At 32.9% G+C, this 20,903-nt stretch overlaps 1 protein-coding gene across 4 annotated transcripts in view; it reads right to left on the bottom strand.

Annotated features, from left to right (window-relative positions):
* Nucleotides 1-20,903, bottom strand: part of LOC149065535 (neogenin-like) — a 258,565-nt gene that overhangs the window by 8,867 nt on the left and 228,795 nt on the right. For 3 of the 4 annotated variants that reach the window (XM_089254107.1, XM_089254109.1, XM_089254108.1), the window contains exons 15-22: nt 19,694-19,789; nt 14,881-15,309; nt 14,398-14,592; nt 10,782-10,920; nt 7,213-7,391; nt 6,522-6,611; nt 5,088-5,222; nt 1,564-1,851 (exon numbers count right to left, since the gene is read on the bottom strand). In XM_089254107.1, coding sequence (XP_089110233.1) covers nt 1,564-1,851; nt 5,088-5,222; nt 6,522-6,611; nt 7,213-7,391; nt 10,782-10,920; nt 14,398-14,592; nt 14,881-15,309; nt 19,694-19,789 — 1,551 coding nt within the window. The remainder of the gene's footprint in view (nt 1-1,563; nt 1,852-5,087; nt 5,223-6,521; nt 6,612-7,212; nt 7,392-10,781; nt 10,921-14,397; nt 14,593-14,880; nt 15,310-19,693; nt 19,790-20,903) is intronic. The other variant, XM_089254110.1, reaches the window with a different exon arrangement.

Genomic DNA, 20,903 nt, shown 5'->3' with positions numbered 1-20,903 from the left:
GAACTGCTGCATTAGCTTGTTCATACAGATATTTTTGAGTCGATTAAACTCTACTTCAGTTAACTGCTAATTGCAGTTAAATCTTCCTCTTCGCAAATTTCTATGCCAACAAAATGGAAAAGATTGTGCTTGACTTTGGATCAAAAACCAATTTGTTTTTTTAAAGAAATTAATGTGTGCAAACTCTCTCTCTTACAAAGAAAAAAATTACCAAAAAGTACGGGATTCAGAAAATTACATTAAGTTCTCTAATCAAAGATCAGCAAAAGATCATTTCTGCAGCAAGTAAATCAGCGGCATTCCACTGTCCAGAAAATATTTTACAGAATCTGAATTTGCACAAAATTTTATCCTGCATCAATCCCATTGAATAGCTTACATTTACCAAAATTTTGCAATAAAGCAAACAAAAATAAGTGATTTTTATGGATATCATCAATATATAAAGGTGAATGACTAACTCATGTTTCATTTCCTGCACTTTTTTCGTTTTTATAATTTACGAATTCCCGATTTTATGAACTAATTATCAAATCCGTACAGGTTCTTAAAAACAAGCATCAACTGTATTTTAATCAATTTCTGTTGATTTAAATGCTTTTTGAACGTTGGTAACTAAAAATTTCTCTGGAAGAAATGCCTTGTGCCCATCCTCCAAAAGTTGATTTATTTGTGTGTACACCTCTGCTCATGGGTGCCGTTTTCTTGGAGAAAACAGAAGAGCGTCTATACCAAACAAAAAACAATCAGAATGGAGAAGTAAATACAAGTTTTATATATAATTCGAATAATTTTTTGATGAGTTTTGTAATAATAATTTGAATAATAATTTTATTGCAAAAATAATACATAATTTTTTGGTGTCAGTCTTCTGTTGTCAGCTCCCTCATACGATAAATCTGGTTCCTTTGAATATCATCCAGGCATCTTCTTCAAGTGAAATTCAAGTAAGGTAATGGAATAGAGAATGTTGATTTGCTGTCATTTACTAATTGTTCTTGAAAAGCCTTTATTCAGGTACTCATAAAGTAAATGTTATGATTATTTTCATATTATCTTTCTGATTTCACTTTTTGAATCACCTTAGCCGTGAAATAATTAAATTTGTGATAAAAAAATTATATTGTGATTGAAAGCAGTGGAAAGCTATGGTGGACTTGTATAGTTCTCCATTTTTAACGTATCTCTTGAGCTATTTAAACTACATTTCAAAGTTTGTTTGGACTTCTCAATCTATCTTTTAGGATAATCTGCCCAAGGAATATAATAAATGCCCCTTCCCCATGCACACACATGAAATTTATTATGTGCCAAAGTTGCATCGTTTTTGTCCTCATTTATATATGTTCATTTAAAATGAGCAAAAGTTTCTTCTGGTTGAAATTACTAGCAGGTTTGACTTTTTACTCCTGTTTTTCTAGTTGATGAAATATGATACTTCTAAGAGAATTTCTACAACTGAACTTTCTACAATACATAGAAAGATTAGATTGTAGATTTTATAAAAACATGATTACCTCAGCTTATGAAAGAATTGATAAATATGAAAAAATCTTGTTATACCTATATGTCTGGGTTGTGGAGTAGTTGGTGCACTTTGACAAGGTGGTGCTGGTACACTAAATGACTTCAATGAATGAGCTGGGCCCCGCTTGCTCAAAGTTCCAGAAACTGAAGCATTATCTCCTGCCTGTGGTCCAGCACTGGCAGAATATGATGCTGTGTGTTGTCCTGTACCAAGAACAGATGCTCCTCCTAAGGTAATATGTAAAGTAGGTGATGTGACTTGTGAAACTTGGTCATATGGATGATGAGTTCGGGCAGATGGAGATGCTAGTGTTGATGCTGAACCTAAAGTAGAATGAAATAGTTTTACTTTTTTTATGACTTTGAATGAGGAAAAAATAGTATTCCAGCTCTCTGATGAAAAAAAAAAAGCGATAATTAGTACAAATATAAATACAAAGGCCACAACAGGAAAAATGCCCAATGAAGCATCCGGAAAAAAAATGCCCATAATAAAACATAAATGTCACATATATTTGAAATACAGCACCCCAAAAAAAGAGCAATCTAATGAAAAAAAAGTAATTATGAGAAAATAATGCATAAATAAAATATACGCTGCTCATAAAAAATTTTGGTTGTCTTTTCTCAGTATGGATAGTGGGGCAGCTCATCGTGAAAGTGCACACCCCTATAGAATTTCAAGACATCAGTTTAATACCAATGTCTAAATGTTAATTTAGTGTAATGAAAGAGATACATATATCCCATGTATTTCATAGCTATTTAATTTTAAAATATCCCAAAATGAAATATGGTCTCAATTCACAGGCAAATTAGTAAGAAACAAAAAGTTATCTGAATCTTTTCGGCTCTCAAGGAGTAGCGCCTTGGCTCAGACAGATCTGTAAGTATGGGTGTAGCAGAGAAAAGGGAAAGGAAAGTTCCATGCTGTTTGTTATGTCTGCCTGGCATGTGAAAAATCACACCAAGCTATTCTCTTTTCTTATGTCCAGTTCTCCACATAATTTTGTGTTCAATTCCTGATTTTTTAATACAGTTTCATGTAATTAATTAATTGACTTATTAATGATAACTGCCACACTTTGTTTAATTCTCAGTTAAGTTAGAAATTGATACAGCATTTTAACCAGGGCCAAACTAGAGATGGGAGCAACTGCCCCAGGCAGCCGATTTTAGGAAAACAAAATACTGTTGTAAGATCATTAAATTTTGCAGTGGTGGACATTAGAAAATCATGTTTATGTTTACCTCTCCCCCTCAAGAAAATCCTAGTTACAGCCCTGATTTAAATATATTTTCAAACTAACTTTAATAACGGTAGATAGTTTTCATGTGCATTGCCTAGAGAAAGATGGACCGAACACAAACCCAGATTCTGACCACTAAAAGTGGTCTATCGTTTGAAATGCAATACAATCTACAATCTCTTGATGGTTCATACTCAGTATAATCATTCAATAAGCTGTGGTTTTCAAGATTGATTCCTGACTAAAAAAATCATAAAATTGAAATGTTTAGGTGGATTGGTTTACAAATTTTTAGTATAAAAAAAAATAGAAACTAAAACAATGTGAATCCTGTTTATTTAAAATACAGCTGAAAGCTAAATATATCTTTTGCTGAAAAATGACTGGTTGTCAAGTGCGAAATTCATTTTTCTGCTATAGGCTTATATGTACTTTGTTTGCCCCTACAATTGGTGGTTGGTGTGTGTGAACGGTATGGGGGAAATCAAACATCTGACAGAAAAAAATTTAAAAACTCAAAGCTTCACTACAGTGTCTGAACAGCACAAGGCTGCCCTTACCAAACAGTGCAAAAATAATAGTGGACCAGGTGCATCTCAACACTTTTGGAGCACCAAAAATATTTAGGGCCCTCTTTGCCCTGATTTCATATTTATATTTTGTGGGGGTAGGAGAATCAGTATCTATTACTTCGAAATATGTGGGAAAATGCTGAGAAACCCATAGGAAACATTTTAACCACACAATTAAATGTAAATTAACAGAAAAATTGATGAAAATTCATTACTGTAAGTGGTTTTAAAGTAATGAGGGAAACAATTCCCAAAACTTATGAATTTTGGAATTGAATATAGGTATTTGGCTACAGCACGTCAGCGCCATCTCTGTAGGCAGAAAAGTAATGTTTTATTGCATTCATTGGTAAGAGGGAACTTGGAACATTTTCGTTTAGTTTTTCCCTCATAATCTTTTATCATTGCCACACCAAGTCTGGCTCAAGTAGCAATAGTTTGTTACAATGGCAGTAGTAATTCAGAATGTTACTAGTTGCATGTCATGTAGTGTGCTGTCATGTTTTTTCCAATGCAATCATTCAGTGGATATTCAGAAAAAGTGGAACAGCTTTGGTATAAGGGACGGGTTGGCGATTTTCGGCGACTTTTTTTTTCGGCGCCAAATATGTCCGACGACCCCATCAAAAGTCGCCAAGGCTGTTAGAAACATTACGGGCGCCGAAAAAAAAAATCGCCAGCATAGAAAATAATGAAAACAATATGAAAAATATCATGAAACAAGAGAAATGAAAACATAAATAAGATCTGGATTATAAATATGATTTCTGGGTTAATGGATATGATATGAGGCTGTGTGGGACGCTATTGATGCTCAAGCAAGCATAAACATGCTAAAACCAACAATGTTCATGACTCCAAGCAATAACCATCAGCAATGGTGCCAAACGCATTCCTCAAAAGCCAATTAATTCAAATCCTCAGTTTCAGTATATATAAAAAAAAAAATCACTTCTTGAACACATGATTTCTATTTTCTGGGACAGAGAAGGCATTTTTCTGATTTACTTCATACCTCCTAGCATCACAATTAGTGCTGCTGCATATTGCAAAATCTGCAACACCTTCAATAAGCTTTTCAAAAAAAATACAGGGTAATGTTGACAAGTGATGTTTTCCTGCTTGGGTTCATACAGCGAATGCCACCATTGCACTCACATAACGATTTATGTGGTATGTTTTGACCATACAGCCTGGACTTTGTGCTCAGTGACTTCCACTTGTTTATTTAACTAAAGAAACATCATAGGGAGACAAAACACGTCCATGTCAATAACACAATACAAAATGAACTTACAATGTATTTCCGGTGGTCAGCAGTGGATTTCTATGACTTTGGAGTACAGAAACTAGTACCCAGACTGAATTAATGTTGGGATGGTGGTGACAGTTATGTAGAAAAATAACACATGAATAATTTTTCAAACAAAAATGTTTTGAATACATAGTAGCCATTGTATTTTTGAATACACCTTGTATATCAGTCATTTTCTCACATTTTGGAAGTGACTGGATCCCCAATATTCACTGAGATATTTGAATTTGGAAAACAGAGGAAAGGTGGGAAAAAAACAGCTCTAAATGCAGAAAATTGTTTTACCCGCATTTAATGCTGTTTTTTTTGTCCAAGAACAAATTACGTACATAAACAGAACACCAATTGAGATATGACGTATCACTTCTGATGATGATACCATACCAGATAATCATTAAAATACACAGAAACTTGAGAACTTACCAGGATCTATGGAAACATGAGCATGAGGAATATTATACTGTGTTCTAGGATACATGGGTCTTGCCAATCCACTTGCTCCCATTTCATATGGAGATTCCAATCCACCATTAGGTACTGGTGTAGTAGCTGAGAGTGCTGAAATAAAATATAAGACAACACACACACAATAAGTCATTACACAAAAATCAACTTTGTGCTCAAATTCTTAGGTTTTTGCTTGGACTTCTGATATCATATGTGAAACAGTTTTCTAAGTATTTACGGAAAGGAAAGATATTTTTGTGAATTAAAAAAAAAAATGTTTCAGTATAAAATTTGCAACCTCTACAATTAATATCACTTATGGAAAAAAAATTTGCATGAATATTTACTTTTGTCTTCATTAAAAATTATGTGGTATTAAATCTATATACAGGGTACATAAGTAATGGGGCATATGGTATTTTATTGGCAAACCCTTGATCTTAGAGGCAGACCTCCAATTAGAAAACATATTCAAATAATGTGTAGTACTCAGATATGTCATTCATGTTGCAAGGGGTTGTATAGTCATTAAAATAAAAAAATTAACTTTTTATACAGTTCCAGTGTGCCCTAAAACCAAACTAAAAAGTTGTTGCCCTGTCTCTCCTGATGCCAACAAAAAAAAATTCCATGTTTCTAAGTGCAATATTCACTGAGATATTCAAATGTGCAAAACAGAGAAAAGGTGGGGGGAAAACATCTCTAAATGCAGAAAATTTCCTTACCCGCATTTAATGCTGTTTTTTTGTCCAAGAACAAATTAAGTTCATAAACAAAGGACCGATTGAGGTATTTATTTTGATATACTAGAGTTGTATTACAGAAGAAGTAGTAATACTGTCATAAACTCATGGCCTTCATAAAGGTGGGGCTGACAGGGCTCCAGCCCTGGGACGATTCACTATCATGGGGTCTGTAAAAAGTCTGATCAGGGGACTGCCAAAGGTCTGAGCCTAGTCTGAGTCTCCATAATGTGCAGGCCCATGCATAACCATGCATAAGCTCCATGTAGAAGTACAAGAAGACTGATTTCAGACAGTGATGAAGTGGAATAGGTTGTTGACAAATAGCATGAATGACTAGATGAATCAATTTGTACAATATTATTTAATTTACATGAAATATATTTTTGTGCTTGGTATATATAGAGAAAGTTTTATTTTCAGATTTTTGAGAAATATATTTTTTAAATAAACATAGATTATAACCTATAGAGATAGAAAGAGATATATTTTTGCACAAAAGTACATAGATTAATTACTAGATATGTTCATTCAAAAAGTTTCAAATAAAAAATGGGATTGAGATAAATATGTATCTTTCCTACATAGTATTTTGAGAAACTCATAATGCACAGGGTTTTCGAATTCTTGTTAAAGATTTATTGATGGTTTACCCCACAGTACTTACTGGGAAGAGGTAACAAAGAATCAGGAGGCAATAAAAAGGAGTTCACCCTGGATTGGTTCTGTTCAATCAGTCCTTCTAATGCTGCTTCATCTAATTTCATTTCAATTACAAAATGAAATAAAACATAAAAAGGGTTTAAAAATTAAATACAAAAAAAGATGTGAAAACCAAAAGTAAAATTAAATAAATAAACAAAAAAAGGAAACAAATAAGAATAAGTAAGCATAAAGCCAGTTTAAAACACTGTATGCTTTGTTTGGATTTTTTTAAATACTATAAGATGATATTGTATTTTAACTTACTCTATTTGCTCTCTTCCCCACTACCCCAAACTAAAATATCTGAAGCATACATAAATTGTGAGATAATATATTTTTTGAGAAAAAATTACTGCACAAGTTATTGCAGAAATTAAGATGATTGACACTGCAAGGAATTGATTGATTAATACACAGAAATGATTGAAAAACTTGATACAAGCCTGAGGATCAAATTGAGATGTCCTTGCTTAAAAAATAGAGAATTTATGGATAGAAAGTAAGAACATTGTTCGAAAAGACTAATTTCAGTTATTTCTATTCTGTTCATTTCCATTTACATAAAAACTATTCTTATTTTATAAAAATCATGGGTTGAATTGCATACATGATCATACAAAAACTACAAATTTGAACTTAATAACAATAGCTACCAATGTATGACCCTTTCTTCTTTTCAGTAACATCTACCATCACATCTGCCTCATGAGGACTTCTTGTCATCCCCGGTGTTTCCACAAGTCTGCCTTTTTCTTTCAACTCCATCTGGTCATGATGTATCCATAGATCAGGTGGTTTCAGTTCTCTACCAGTTGTTTTTGGCCCACCATATCTGAAATTGATTAACAGAAAAATTATTAGACGAAAATGATCTGGAAATCTTTGAATAAATAACCATGATACGTTCAATAAATAACTATTTATGATAGAACCCTAGATAGTTATAGTTTCATTTATTCAGTGCAAAAAAAAAACAAATATCTTGTTCAAAAAAATATAAATTACCTAAGGCTAACCATTTGTAATAAATTCAGAGAAAAAATGATCCAACATAATAATAAATAAACATCTCAAAGAAGAAATTTTTGTATTTGTGAACTCTATAACTTTGAAACATTCACTGAAAATATAAATAGGTGACCAAAACAAAAAATGAGCTAATTCCTAAAAACATTTGACATATATATAAATATATATATATATATACAGTTTTTTTAGGATGTTGCGAATTAAAAAAAGCACCATAAGTAATTAAAAAGTTATTAAATGGAGAAAATGTGCAGTCTAGCATTTTTATTCAAAAAAAATACATGCTTAAATTTAAATTTAATGAAAAAAACTTCTATGAGAAAACATTATTACAATTCCATCTATTGAAAAGCTTGAGATTAAAAATAATTTTTATTCATCCATCTTGAATAAAAAGACCTGTATAATAGGGTGGAACAAAATTTTTTTTTTCGTAATTGCCATTGTGATAGAATTTAAAATATACCTTTATATGAAGAAATGCCATTCCTAATTTTTTTCCCAAAATTCAAACTTCTTGAGGTTCCTCATCGCCCCTGAAGTTTTACGCACGCGTGTAATTCTGTAACATGACAAAGGGGAGGAGGCTTTCCTATTCCCCTGAACACGTGATTCATTCAGTGACCTCGATGTCATTCCCTTGTTTTCAGTATTCATTTGCAGTCTTGCCCCTTAACTGAGAGGGTGTATAGCAGTCAAAATGATGACCAGAAGCTTTTATTGTTGTGACATTTTAGGAAATCCCTTAAAGAGTGGGATTGGGGAGCGGTAGCCCGGTTGATAAGATGCTCACCTAAAGTACCAAAGGATGTTTAGAGGTGTCGCGAGTTCGATACCCGGTTCGTCCTTGTCAGAAAACTTTCCTGACACAGAGGTACAACAAAAAACGGCGACTTGACCGCAGCAAAAAATTGCTACCGCAGGGAGTCCCCCATTAAGGGGTTAGCATACCAGCCTCTTCATGAGTATAAAAAAATAAGCCTGCTATTCTGAATCGGCAATAAATAGTAGGTCTCGGTCTAATTAGCCCTCGTGTGCAGAAAATGACCATGGTGTGACAAAAAAAATGATCAAATGGTCAAAGAGTGGGATTCTCGGGTCTCGCCCACCTATGGCAATGTTAAGCTTTGTTATTTGCTGACTCAACGCAATATAAAGGCGCAACAATCAAGAAAAGATCCAGCTATTGCAGACATTCTTGAAATTATCGTGCCAAAGACAGAAAATATTTGGAAAACTACTTCAATTCCTACGGTTTCTCACCAACGGATATGAAAAATTTTCAGACTTTTACTGTAAATACAAGAATCTTCAGAAAAATATGAAAACAAGGAAAGATTCTCAAACTTTCAAGTTGAACTTGAAATCTTTTCAGTGCGAAGCACGGAAATTGTTCGACAATGTAACATGTCAATGTGATTTTGAAGACTAAGTGTAACAAGTTGAGAAAGATCCCAAATTTAGAGCGAGATTTCTTGCAAGATCAAAGAAGTACACGCAAGATGGCGATTGGTTGAGTAGATGTCCTAAGAACGAAGAAATTGAAAAACAATGAACAAAGGAAAATGAAAATGGTATCCCGTTTGAAGTCATCTCAAGAAGAAACGGTGGAAACTAGTTTATCAACCACTGAATACTCATCTATATCCAAAGATTCTGAGGAAAGTGATCTATATGAGCCAAAACACAGTTTACCGTTGAAGTTAAAATTTCTATCTGCCAGTACTGAAGCTGGTCCATCAATCAGTGCCGAAGGAAGTACTTCATTTGCTTTTGAAGTTCTACCATCGTCCTCTCAGATGAGAACTAAATTACCAAATGTTCCTCTTGCTTGTGATAGAACTGGTGTGTCTGATCGATCAGCTGCAATTATTGCGAATGCTGTGCTGGAAGATGTTGGGTTATTAACGAAAAAGAAGCCAAATATGATAATAGACCAATAATTTCAATATGAAAATTAGAAATGAAGGATTATCAGAAGCAGAAATTCGTACATTCCATGTTCTGAAAATAAACTGTTCTGCTAAGCACTATTCGGAACTATGTGCATGGGATCAAGTGCGAGTGATTGAACCACCTATTATAAAAAATCAGGAAATGAACCCACAAAAATGATCTCAACCTGTTTTCCCATCTATACAAAATTTTCCTTGTCACACACACACACAAGCAGTTGAACGGTGCATACGACTCGTAACTGAAGCATATCTTGCTGTATCAACAACCGAGAGTCGTGAAGGCTTCATTCAAGCGAGAATAAAATCAATTAGTACTCTTCCATCATTTGAAAAAAAAAAGCGGACTGTTTTGCAAAAAAGTGAAATGTAATAACAGTGTGATAACAGAGGAAGCAATAGAATCATTCTCCTGACACTTATATCATCAAACTATGGTTTTTTTTAAAATTTGGAATATGGTTATAGTTTTGTCCCCACCCTACCCCCGAAAAAAAAGGGGGGGTTTATTTTCATCTCCCTCTATCAATCACTATATTCTGAGAGCTTGAAAAATTCTCTTTTCAACTGCCATGACAGCTGCAAATAAGCAAATATGCTTGTCAGTTATAACTTATATATGGAACTTGTATTTCTCTGGGTTTATATATATATATATATATATATATATTCAGTTTTGCCTCATGTACTGAATAACTTTTAAATTAAATGTTTTTCTTTTTTTAAAAATACTTTTTAAAAATCATCAACTTCGTTTATGTTTGAAAAGATTTTTATAATGCGTACTTAGAAAAGTCTTTTTGCTCAACCTTTAGGGTCTGTCAGGAACCTCAAGATAAACTTCTTAAAACCTAGAAAGGCATCTTTTGAATACTAAGGCAACATCAATTTACAAAAAAAGTTTAAAAACACCCTCTTTCGTTCCACCCTACTGTATAGCACTGTATAAAAAATGACAGATATTTTAGAGGAGAAACATTTAAAAATATTTATCTTTAAAAAACCACAAAATCAAGAAAGATATAAATTTTCAGAGGTTAAATAGAATTGTAAGTCTAGAAAGTACTGGCAATGAAAAGAAAATACAAAAAAATTGTCATTATTAAAAAATACATATATGAGATCACAGAACAGCAGATGGAGGAAAAACAAAGAAACAATCATTCCTCTGTTTTGATGAATGAAATTAATTAATTTATAATGCCAAAAAAGCTATAGAAATTATGCAATCTATATACCTGTTTTTTTGTACAGGTGCAAGGTAAGCATTATTACGACGTCTGCAGAGTATGGATACAACAATAATTAAAATTATCACAACGATGCCTCCGGAAACTGCAGCTATGACTATGTACATAAAGTTGTTTGCTAATCCAACTAAAAGAAATAAAAAGTTTTTTCAGATATTTCAGAATGTGTGTGTGTGGTCACAATCACAATAAAACTTTGAATGAATTATGATCAAAATAAAGTGACTTATACATCTACAATATTATATAATATCAACAGATATTAACTATGTGCAGTCAAAACCTGATTCAATGCCACAATATGTTCTGAATGAGTTTGATGCTACAATAGCTATATGTGCTCTTGTTGGCATACAAGGATTGAGCTATGAAGAAAGACTTGATTTCCGGAATATGCTTACATTGGAGGAACGCAGGTGTCACAGGAATATAATCGAAGTGTTCAAAATTTTCAATGGGACAGGATGGACCATAAATTATTAATAAGCAGCCAATCAACTGTTTTGACGAGGGTACACCAGTATTGTATAGTAAGGGACAATTCTAGGTTGTGGTGTTGCAGGAAGTTTTTCTCAAATAGGGTTGTCAATAAATGAAATAGCTTACCTCCGGGGGTCGTGAATTCTAACACAATTGACACATTTAAAAAAAAGTATGATAAACATAGTGGGATAATTCGAGAAACTATCCATATTTGGGTTAAGACAGCCACAATCTTTTTTATGGACAGTGTATTATATCGCATTAATTATATTAGATTTTTCTTTCGTGATATTTCGTGATGATATATGCTTCATATTGGATTGCTGTATTTTTGATTATATTTGATGTACATATTTTTATGGGCATCTTATTTTCAGTCACATCATTGTGCAATTTGCCTGTTGCGTCCTTTGTATTTGTATTAAATCACACATTAGAATCTAGGCTTCAAGGACTTCTATTCAGTAGCGTAGCCAGATTTTTGTCAGTGGGAGAGCAGAATTAAGAAAGGTGCTTCAAATTTTAATTTTAAAAAATTAGTTTCAGTTGACCTTTAGAAACTAAATTAATTTCTTTTTGATTGATTTGACTAATTTTAATATTTTTGAGAATTTTTAAAAATTTAAATAATATTTTAGTATATACTGTATATATATACTTATATAAATACAAACTCTAATGCCACAACCGGTAAATTGCCTAACAAAGTGGCTGGGAAAAATATAAAATTTTTAAAAAAGTAATAAAAAAGTAAAAAATATATACAAGATATACGGAAGACTGGATGTTGTGAAGATATTTTTATTATTTGAGATGTTAATTTTTTTTTTTCAAGGAAGGAAAAACTCATCTCTGCCTCTACCGGGAGTTGAACCCGGGTCCCTCGATTGCCGGACGAGTGCTCTGACCACTAAGCTACAGAGGAGATAGAGATTTTCCTTCGCTAGAGAGTATATACGCTCTAGTAATATGCACATAACCCTCCAAAGTATGCGCCATGATCAAGACTATCAAATGGGGTTTTGAAAACATCCTCCTGTTCAAAGCTTTTTAATGTGTTAAGACAAAAATCTGGTCCACACATGAGTACTTTTCTCTAAAGTTGCCTTGCTTTTGGGGCATGATGTTTCTTATATCTATCCATGAATTTGGTCTCTTTGATAGAATAGTAGTGAGTAATTAAAAACTGAAGAAAGCAATATCGGATGGTAGTTAAAGGTAATTTTACTTTGATTGCCTAGGTGTTTTAGAAATTCATTTATCAGTAGTCAGGTCTGCTCCAGGGACCTCATCCAATTTCAGTCCTTTAACTGCAGACTCAAGCTCATTGATAGTAATAACAACATCTAATTAGCATCTAGAGGCTTGAGAATCACTAACAAAAACTTCCTATCGATGGGCATGCTATCAGCGGCACCAGGATCAAAATGTGATTTGTAGTGTCTAAATCAGATCACATAATTTTTCAATTGACCTCAGCTTTCTCTGTACTTTTGCTGTTCTGCTATAGTTTTTGTGTAGCTTATGAAGAAGGTTTTAGACCTCAGATCTTTTCTGTCTGCATTCTAGATCAAACTAGTCAGTGTGTTTTGGATTTCTGGGTTTAAAAGATTTTGGATTTTTATCATTCTATTTTTGCATTCAGCATTTATTGAGATATTAATGAGGCTCACTACATCATTACATGAAATGAGTTCAGCCAAGTTTGATTTTAATGTTTCTGCCATGTCATCCGACCATCTTACCTTCCATCTACCATTCTGAGACATTATTTTGGAGGTCAGAACCAGATGAAAGAAAAACTAAGTTTATTGAAAAGTGATCAGATCTAGGTTCTGGGGAGATGAAGAAATTTACAGAGGCAAATTGTTTAAAAAATCACATGATATGAAAACCAAAACTAGTTACCATAATATGTGAATTCACCTTGAAGATCAGAATATGTACAGTCATTCAGTAGAAATAGATCATTCTCTGCGACGTAACTGATTATTATTTTTTAGCCCTAGAATTAATTTCTTTGACCTTTGATTTTCTATTAGTATACTCTGAAAGGCTACTGTCATCATTAAAAATTTCAAGGTTATTACTGAGCCAGATGCAGGAATTAAATTCTCTTGCCAGAATGTTTTTTTGTTATAATTAAAAGTTGTCTGTGTAAATAATTAGAGAAAGCACAAAAAATCTGGGTTATAACGTCTATTAGGAGGAAAATTAGCATGCAGAAATTAAACATTTCCCATGGTTTTGCAAATCAATGTCAAAAACAATATAAAATCTGCTTGTATGTATGTGTGTGTGTGTGTATATATATATATATATATATATATATATATATATATATATATATATTTAGAATGTTTTACTGTGCAATCTGCACAAACTTGTAATCTGAGAAATCACTTGAGAAAAGGTACTCACAAGACACCAGTTTCAAACAGGACTAACAAAATTGAGGATTTCAAATTTAATAATTAAGAAATTTGCTATTCTGCAGAGCTCATTATCTATAAAAAACGTAGAAACTGTTGGATCCCACATTTTCTGATGTTGTATTAGAACACAGGAAAAAAAGGAAAAGCATAAAAAGCTCAAATTTTAAGTTAGGGAGAATTTTATATAAATTTTTATTCCCTCATTTTTAAATATTTTATTATTAATTTTAATTCATGTTTGTTTGAAAATGGCCATACTGATAATATAACTTATCTTGCATGCAAATTATGTTTGATTTTGGTAAATCAGTTTTTTTCTAGTGGGTATAAATATAACAAGAATTGTGAAAATCCAATATTTTTGTGCCTTCCTCCGACTTTGTTATGAGCGCATCCAAGTGTAGTAACAGTGCTTTAGTAAGATATGTGTACATATCTACACATTCATACTAATCAGGTTAAGACCCCATATTCTGGCATATATGTATTTTGGTGTTATTGTAACGTCCCATACAACATTCTGATTGTACAACAGTTTCCGATTTTATATGTAACCTCAACCGTCTCTGTCAATTTTCACCACTGCTTTCCCTTGTATAGGCCTCGGCCAAGCAATATTGGATAAATAAATAGTATAAAACTGTAACAAGTGAGAGCATAAAACCTATGATTGAAAAAAAACGTACCTATTGGAGTTTTATAAGAAACTTCAGTTGATAAAGGGCCATACCCTTTAGAATTTCTTGCTTGAATTTTAAAAAAATATGTTGCATCTGGTTGAAGATTTTTTAGGGTTGCAGAAGATTTATCACCAGGGACACTTTCAACTATCCAGTCACGGTCTTTTTGAGTGTTATCAATTGTGTAGAAAATCACAAACCCTATTAAAAAAATTGAGGTATAGAATTAATTTATTTCTAAACAACAGATGAAATAGATATAATTTGAAGATTAAAATAAGCATTGAAACTGGATATGGAAAAAGAAAGAAAAGACATGATGATTAAAACACACACATAATTTGATTTTATAAAAGAACGAGAGGTTGTTTGAGCCTTTTTTGTTACAATTTAACCTGATTTAATGATACTACTTTGGAAACTTTCTTTCATTTCCTTATTGATAAAAACTTTATGATCTGTATGTAACTCGATTGAAGTTAGCCTTACCAGTTAACAAACCATTTGGTTGCTTTGGAGGTTGCCACTGCAATAGTACAGCTGTACTGTCATCTTCAACAACACTCACAGTTAGGTCTCTTGGAGGAGAAGATGGAGATGTCTCTTGAGTCTTGTTGATTACACTCATACTCCATGTACTTTCTCTACGACCCTTGGTGACTTTCACACTGAATTCATACTGAGTGTCAGCTTTCAAATCACCAATCATGCAGTTAAGATCTGTTGAATTATAATATCGATATTTTCTCATTCCAGAATGAGTGTAAGGAGTGTAGCGTACAGTGTAATAACGATTATCGGTAACAATCTGACTGCGTGGAAGCGTTGTATCTGTCCAATAAACAACAACAGTTGAAGATGAAAGAACAATTGCTTTCAGTCCCACAGGAGGCAGCATGGGGGTCAAAGGTTCAGGGGCTGAAATAAAAATTTTAATTTTGTGACAAATAATTATACAATATAAATAAATTCAAAAAGTGAATATTTAAAATATTTTAAATGAAAATAATATTCAGTAAAAAAACACTGAGAAAGAACAGAATTTTTTTATAGCTTTCATTCAATAAGTTCTTATGAATTTTTATTATCACAATATTAAACCTTACACAAAATCATGGAAATTGCTTTTAAAACAAAAAATGGTTATTACAAAAAAAAAATTAACACAAAATTTATTGAGAACATATTTAGAGCAGGGCTGTAACTAGGCACAAAAAATGTACACTTATTTTGCATAATTTTTTCCCTTTTAAGGGCCCCTATAAGGAAATGTCTGCCCTGGGAATCCCTCAAGGCCAGTGGACAGTAAAAACGTACCTGGTGTCTATAGGCAAAGAAAAGTTATTGCAACCCCTTACCAATATGTAGTTACATACTCGCCTGCATAGTCATATATAGCATAGCCAAATATAAATGAATTTGAAATGAAAAATATTGACTTTCTAATTAACAATAGTAAAATTACAAAAAGTTTGAAAAAAAGTTAAACTATATTAAACATCACTAATTCATTAACATACTTAATATCTGAGGATGATGTCACTCTATGCTGTCCATACAAGGTTTATAATAGTAGACTGATAAAAGATGTATTTAGAAAAGAGAGAAAATTCAACTGCTCTTGCGGGGAATCGAATCCACATCCTCTCACTTTCCAGGTGAGTGCCCTAGACCAGTGTTTCTCAACCACTGAGCTGTGACATTAATTGTAGCGGGCCGCAAAAATATATTCATAACCCTTTCAGTTTTCAAGCATTTCCATGAATAACTAATTGGTTTATTTCACTATTCTGGTACATATTATTTTAATTTTTCAGTCTAAAAATCCCACCAGGCGAAAAATTAAAAACCCTCTTAGAGTTCCAGAAAAAAGGCTTCCAGCTGCAATTGTAAATTATAAGAATTTAGAGGATTCCCCTTATCACACTGAAAATCCTTCGTTTTGTTGCAAGGTCCAAAGGAAGGAAAACATGTCTCTGGTCCTCCCCTCCCCCTCGAAACTAGTATTTTTAATTGTATTTTTTTTCTTTTCGTATTTTTGAGTATCCATCTTCATGAGACCCAAACAATACAGCAGGGGTGGGGAATGTTTTTCCATACTCTCTGTCCCTTTTCCCCAAAAATATCCTACTACTTCAGGGCTCTCTGTTGACAACCAGATAATCCTGTTGTTTGCGTGTTCATGGTTTACCATTGTCAGCACCACAGAAAATGTCCTGAAGACAATAATGCCATGAGAAAACTCGGTATCCCACGTTCCTTAGAGACTGGAAAAACATCTGTGCTACTCGCCAAGCTGCATAACTTCAAAGGGGAATAATTGTGAGTGATCAGGAATTTCCGAGTAATAGAAAACCACCTTCGAACTTTGGACCCATTATTTATGGCCAGTTGTAAAAACCTCTGGCAGTCTTATTATAATGATTTAGTATGTGTTCTCAGAAACGAACGAAGTATTTTACATATTCGTGGCAAATGTCAGCGACTAATCAGCAAAGCACTTGCTGCACACAGAAAATAGTGTGTTTTGAATCGGTCATCAAGGTGCACATAACTACTGGTGATAACTCGAATACTGTTTTCTTCACAAAAATGCAGTGAATTACGTTGCAAGAATTTCTGTTTTGATTTTTTTTTCCAGTGTCATATTTTTCATTTGTCCAAATGATAGGTTTACAAATCTAAATTTTTGTTTAAAAAAAAAGAGAAAAGGTTACGTTTTAGAGTAGAAAATTCGCGATCAAAGCTTTGAAATTTATCAAGTTACACAATTTAACATAAGAATCTATCGTGAATATACCTAAAAGTGTTTCGCCCAAAAATGAACAATTTTCTGCTCTTCAGTGGACTTTTATGGTGAGTTACAATATACACAATTTTTTCTATATCATTACCTTCTCTCTATCTAAGATTAAATACAAAGTTCGATTGTAAAATATATTTTACATTAATTAAGTTATTAAAAAAGTGCTAATAAATAAGTCGATGTCAGCACAAAAAAATTCTATTGGCCACTATGAATGAAAACTTTGTATTTTTACACTATGTGAAATTAGTCTATAGAATTGAATATTAAGACGTTTTGATTGATTTGTGATCAACTGAATTTTTTAATGAGGTAGAGGTGCCGAAATGAAAAAATTGAGGGGGCTGAAAGTTGCCATTTGTCCCGTATATACGGGCTCAAGCCCTTATACAGGAGAGGGAGTGGAGTGTTGCATTGTATATTGATTATTGGTGGCTCAGTCACCTCGTAAAATATATTAGGATGCTCAAACAGCCTCAGTACCCAGGTTTTGGCACCTAAGCAATGAGGATGTTTACTTCAGCTGCTGATGAAATGCTTCGTTTATGTTTTGACTTCTGCACGTTATTAATACATTACCGAAAAAACAATGTTGCATCACTCCACAAGATAATAATGGATTCAATTCATTAATCAGTTAATTAAAAGGGTTTAAATTTATTATTCAATTAAAGAAGGGTTTAATTAATTAATTAAATAATTAGCTTGCAATCAAAAGGTAATTGGTTGTTTATTAATTATTAACTTATGAACGAGTAAGCTATTCCACATTGGGCCATAGACTCATAGAAATTTGATTCACCGGGCCGCGGTTCGAAAAAGGTTGAGAACCACTGCCCTAGACCACTAGACTACAAAGGCAAAAAATATCTCAATCTTTCCCTGGAGCTCATGTGCACTGAACAGGACTGTACATGGACAGTTCGACCTAACTCAGGCTAAAGCTAGCAACTGATGACACTGCCACTAGATGGCGACTTATCTGAAGATGATGTCACTCTCTGCTGTCCATACAAAGGTTTAGAGGCTTAGGTTTTCTAAACATTGCTCAGCATTGGTCAAAAAATCGAATAGAATGCTCGGTTTCACTCTCAAAAGGTCTCTTCGTGTTCTACTGAAGTCATCCTTCCACTTTTCTGGGGATTATGTAATCCTGGATTGGAATATGCCATCAGGTTTTGGAGACTATACTTACAGAGAGACATTGACTTGGTCTATGGGATGCAGAGAATATCTACTGAGCTACTACAAGAGCTATCTGGCTTGGTCGAGGTTGTGCAGAAAAGAGCCACATGTGCTCTTGATGGCACACAGGGCTTAAGCTATGAAGAAAGACTTGATTTTTTGAAAATGTTTACATTGGAAGAGTGCAAATTTGGGGGAATATGATTGAAGTTTTTAAAATTTTCAACATTATTTATAAAATGGAACATGAGTTATTAATACATTGTCAATCTATTGCTTTAACAAGGTTACACCAGTATCGATTGGTAAGGGAGAGTTCTAGGTTGTGGTGTCGCAGGAAGTTTTTATCAAATAGGGTTGTTAATAAATTGAATAGCTTACCTCTGAGGGGTCATGAATTCTAACATAGTTGACACGTTTGAAAAGAAATATGATAAATGGGGGGGGGGGAGAAATAGAAGGGGACTTTGTCAGTCCATAGAACATTCCATGCCCAAGTGATATCAACTATTGTTTGTGTTGGGAACTGTAGTGAGAATGTTACACGGTTTTCTGCATCACTGAGTACATTTTTTATTTTGTACAGATCTCACACACTACCTGATGCATAACTTGCTTATAATGTAAAAATGGTATGTTCACTACACTGAAAAAGAATGATTCTGCCATCTTCAATGTAAGACCTTTCCATTTGTCTTCTACCTATACCTGTTAGAGCTCCTAGTTTTCTTGTCACTTTGAATTTGGCAATCGTATTGTTTATAATGCGAACAGACATTGGTTCATGCCTTAAATTCTCTTGATGTCAAATTTTTCAAACAGCCATAGCTGCAATACTATTGTCTTGATAGAACAGCTTCACTAACAGCTCTTTTTCTTGCAATGTTGTCAATGTTGATATTATGAACTACCAGTAAACATCTAATACTTTCGGATTATTTTCTTCCCTTTTCTGTATAGCTCACACACACAGTGAACACTATTTAAATAACTTGAGCAAACACAAGTATACATCAACATCTATTGGCAATTGTTTGTTTCAGAGAATTTCTTTCTATTTGAAGCCTTAGAGACCAAATAGAGGAACTAAAAAGTAGAGGACTCAAAGTAGAGGAACTTTAATTTCTGACACTGTATTTCTTGTATTTTGAAGAGGAACTTGTTCTTACAATTCCTTTTATTTACAGCCTTGATATGCAGTTGACATAATATTAACATATAGTTACAACATGCATGGAAAGAATTTTTATAATTGTTCAGAGAAAGCTGTGAAAACATTAAAATCCATAAATAAGTATAAATATAAATCACTTGTTTGAATTAAGGTTTTAACTGTCTCATAAATTGGTCGTCCATCCCCAACTTGATTGAATGCTCTTAGACTAATCACATATTCAGATGATGGTTCTAGAAAAGAAAATATTTTGTAAATTAAAGCCAATATGCAATACAGTGTGACAACAATAATTTTAATAGCACTAAATATGAAAAAAGACAAAAAAAGTACACAGTATTTTTGAAACACATTCATGATATAGAACTTAAAATTTTTACTAAAGAAAAACTAAGAAAGTTTGCACATTTCTGTCTGAAAAATTCAGAATTCATATACTTAATTCTTAAAAGTGTGTATCAAATAATGGGTATCAATTTTCTCTAGTTATAGTAATTATAATATGAATTCCTAATGTGATTTGTTTTTGCAATTGTATCCATAGAAATAACATTACCAAATTTTAAAACTGCAACATGGAAATTTTTTAGATAATTAAACTAAATAACATGAATGCCATAATTAAAATTTTTTTGTATAATTGACGCTCTTTATAATGACCACACTTGTCCCACGAAAAACTAATGGTATATCAGGTGGTCATTATATCGAAAGGAAAACCTACATGATGATCTCTATATGAAAACATTTGAGAACTATCCTACCAGTCGTTGTATTAGAATGGCCACTATAACATGGGGGGTTGTTATAATGAGCATCAAATGCAATATGAATATAGTACTATTATTAAAATTTCAATACAATTTTATCATTTCTTATTTAATGTATTGCAGTAATTTTATTCCAATTTTGTAGAAAATTCTATTTTAATAGATGTCCAACACACCTATACAGCAACAATAAAGTAGCTATTAAAGAAAAAAAACCACTTCTCTGGTATTTTCTAGGATATGCAGCTACATAAAAAAAAAAAGAGCAAGTCACTAGAAATTAGGATATTTTCCATGATTATGTAATGCCTGTATGAGTATCAGTAGATCACAAAACTAACTTTAAATTTTTTGGTTGATTTGCTATGGAACATGCAACTTGATAGATTATCTAAAGATGATGTAACTCTCTGGTGTTAACCGTTCAAACGCAAAACTAGCAGCAGCTTTACCTTTTGTCTTGAAATTTGGTATTCTGGGTCCTTTTACATGCCTATTTATAGATTCAAATTGAAATTTCAAGAAAAAAATTTTCAAGTTATACTTGTATGATATTTTTGGAATATCATTGTAACAA

Source organism: Pholcus phalangioides, unplaced genomic scaffold, assembly GCF_987345545.1.
Source record: "Pholcus phalangioides strain wild (caught in Gottingen) unplaced genomic scaffold, Ppha-v1.0 ptg000039l_1, whole genome shotgun sequence".
Classification (NCBI taxonomy): Eukaryota; Metazoa; Arthropoda; class Arachnida; order Araneae; family Pholcidae; genus Pholcus; species Pholcus phalangioides.
This window is presented reverse-complemented; position numbering and strand designations above follow the sequence as displayed.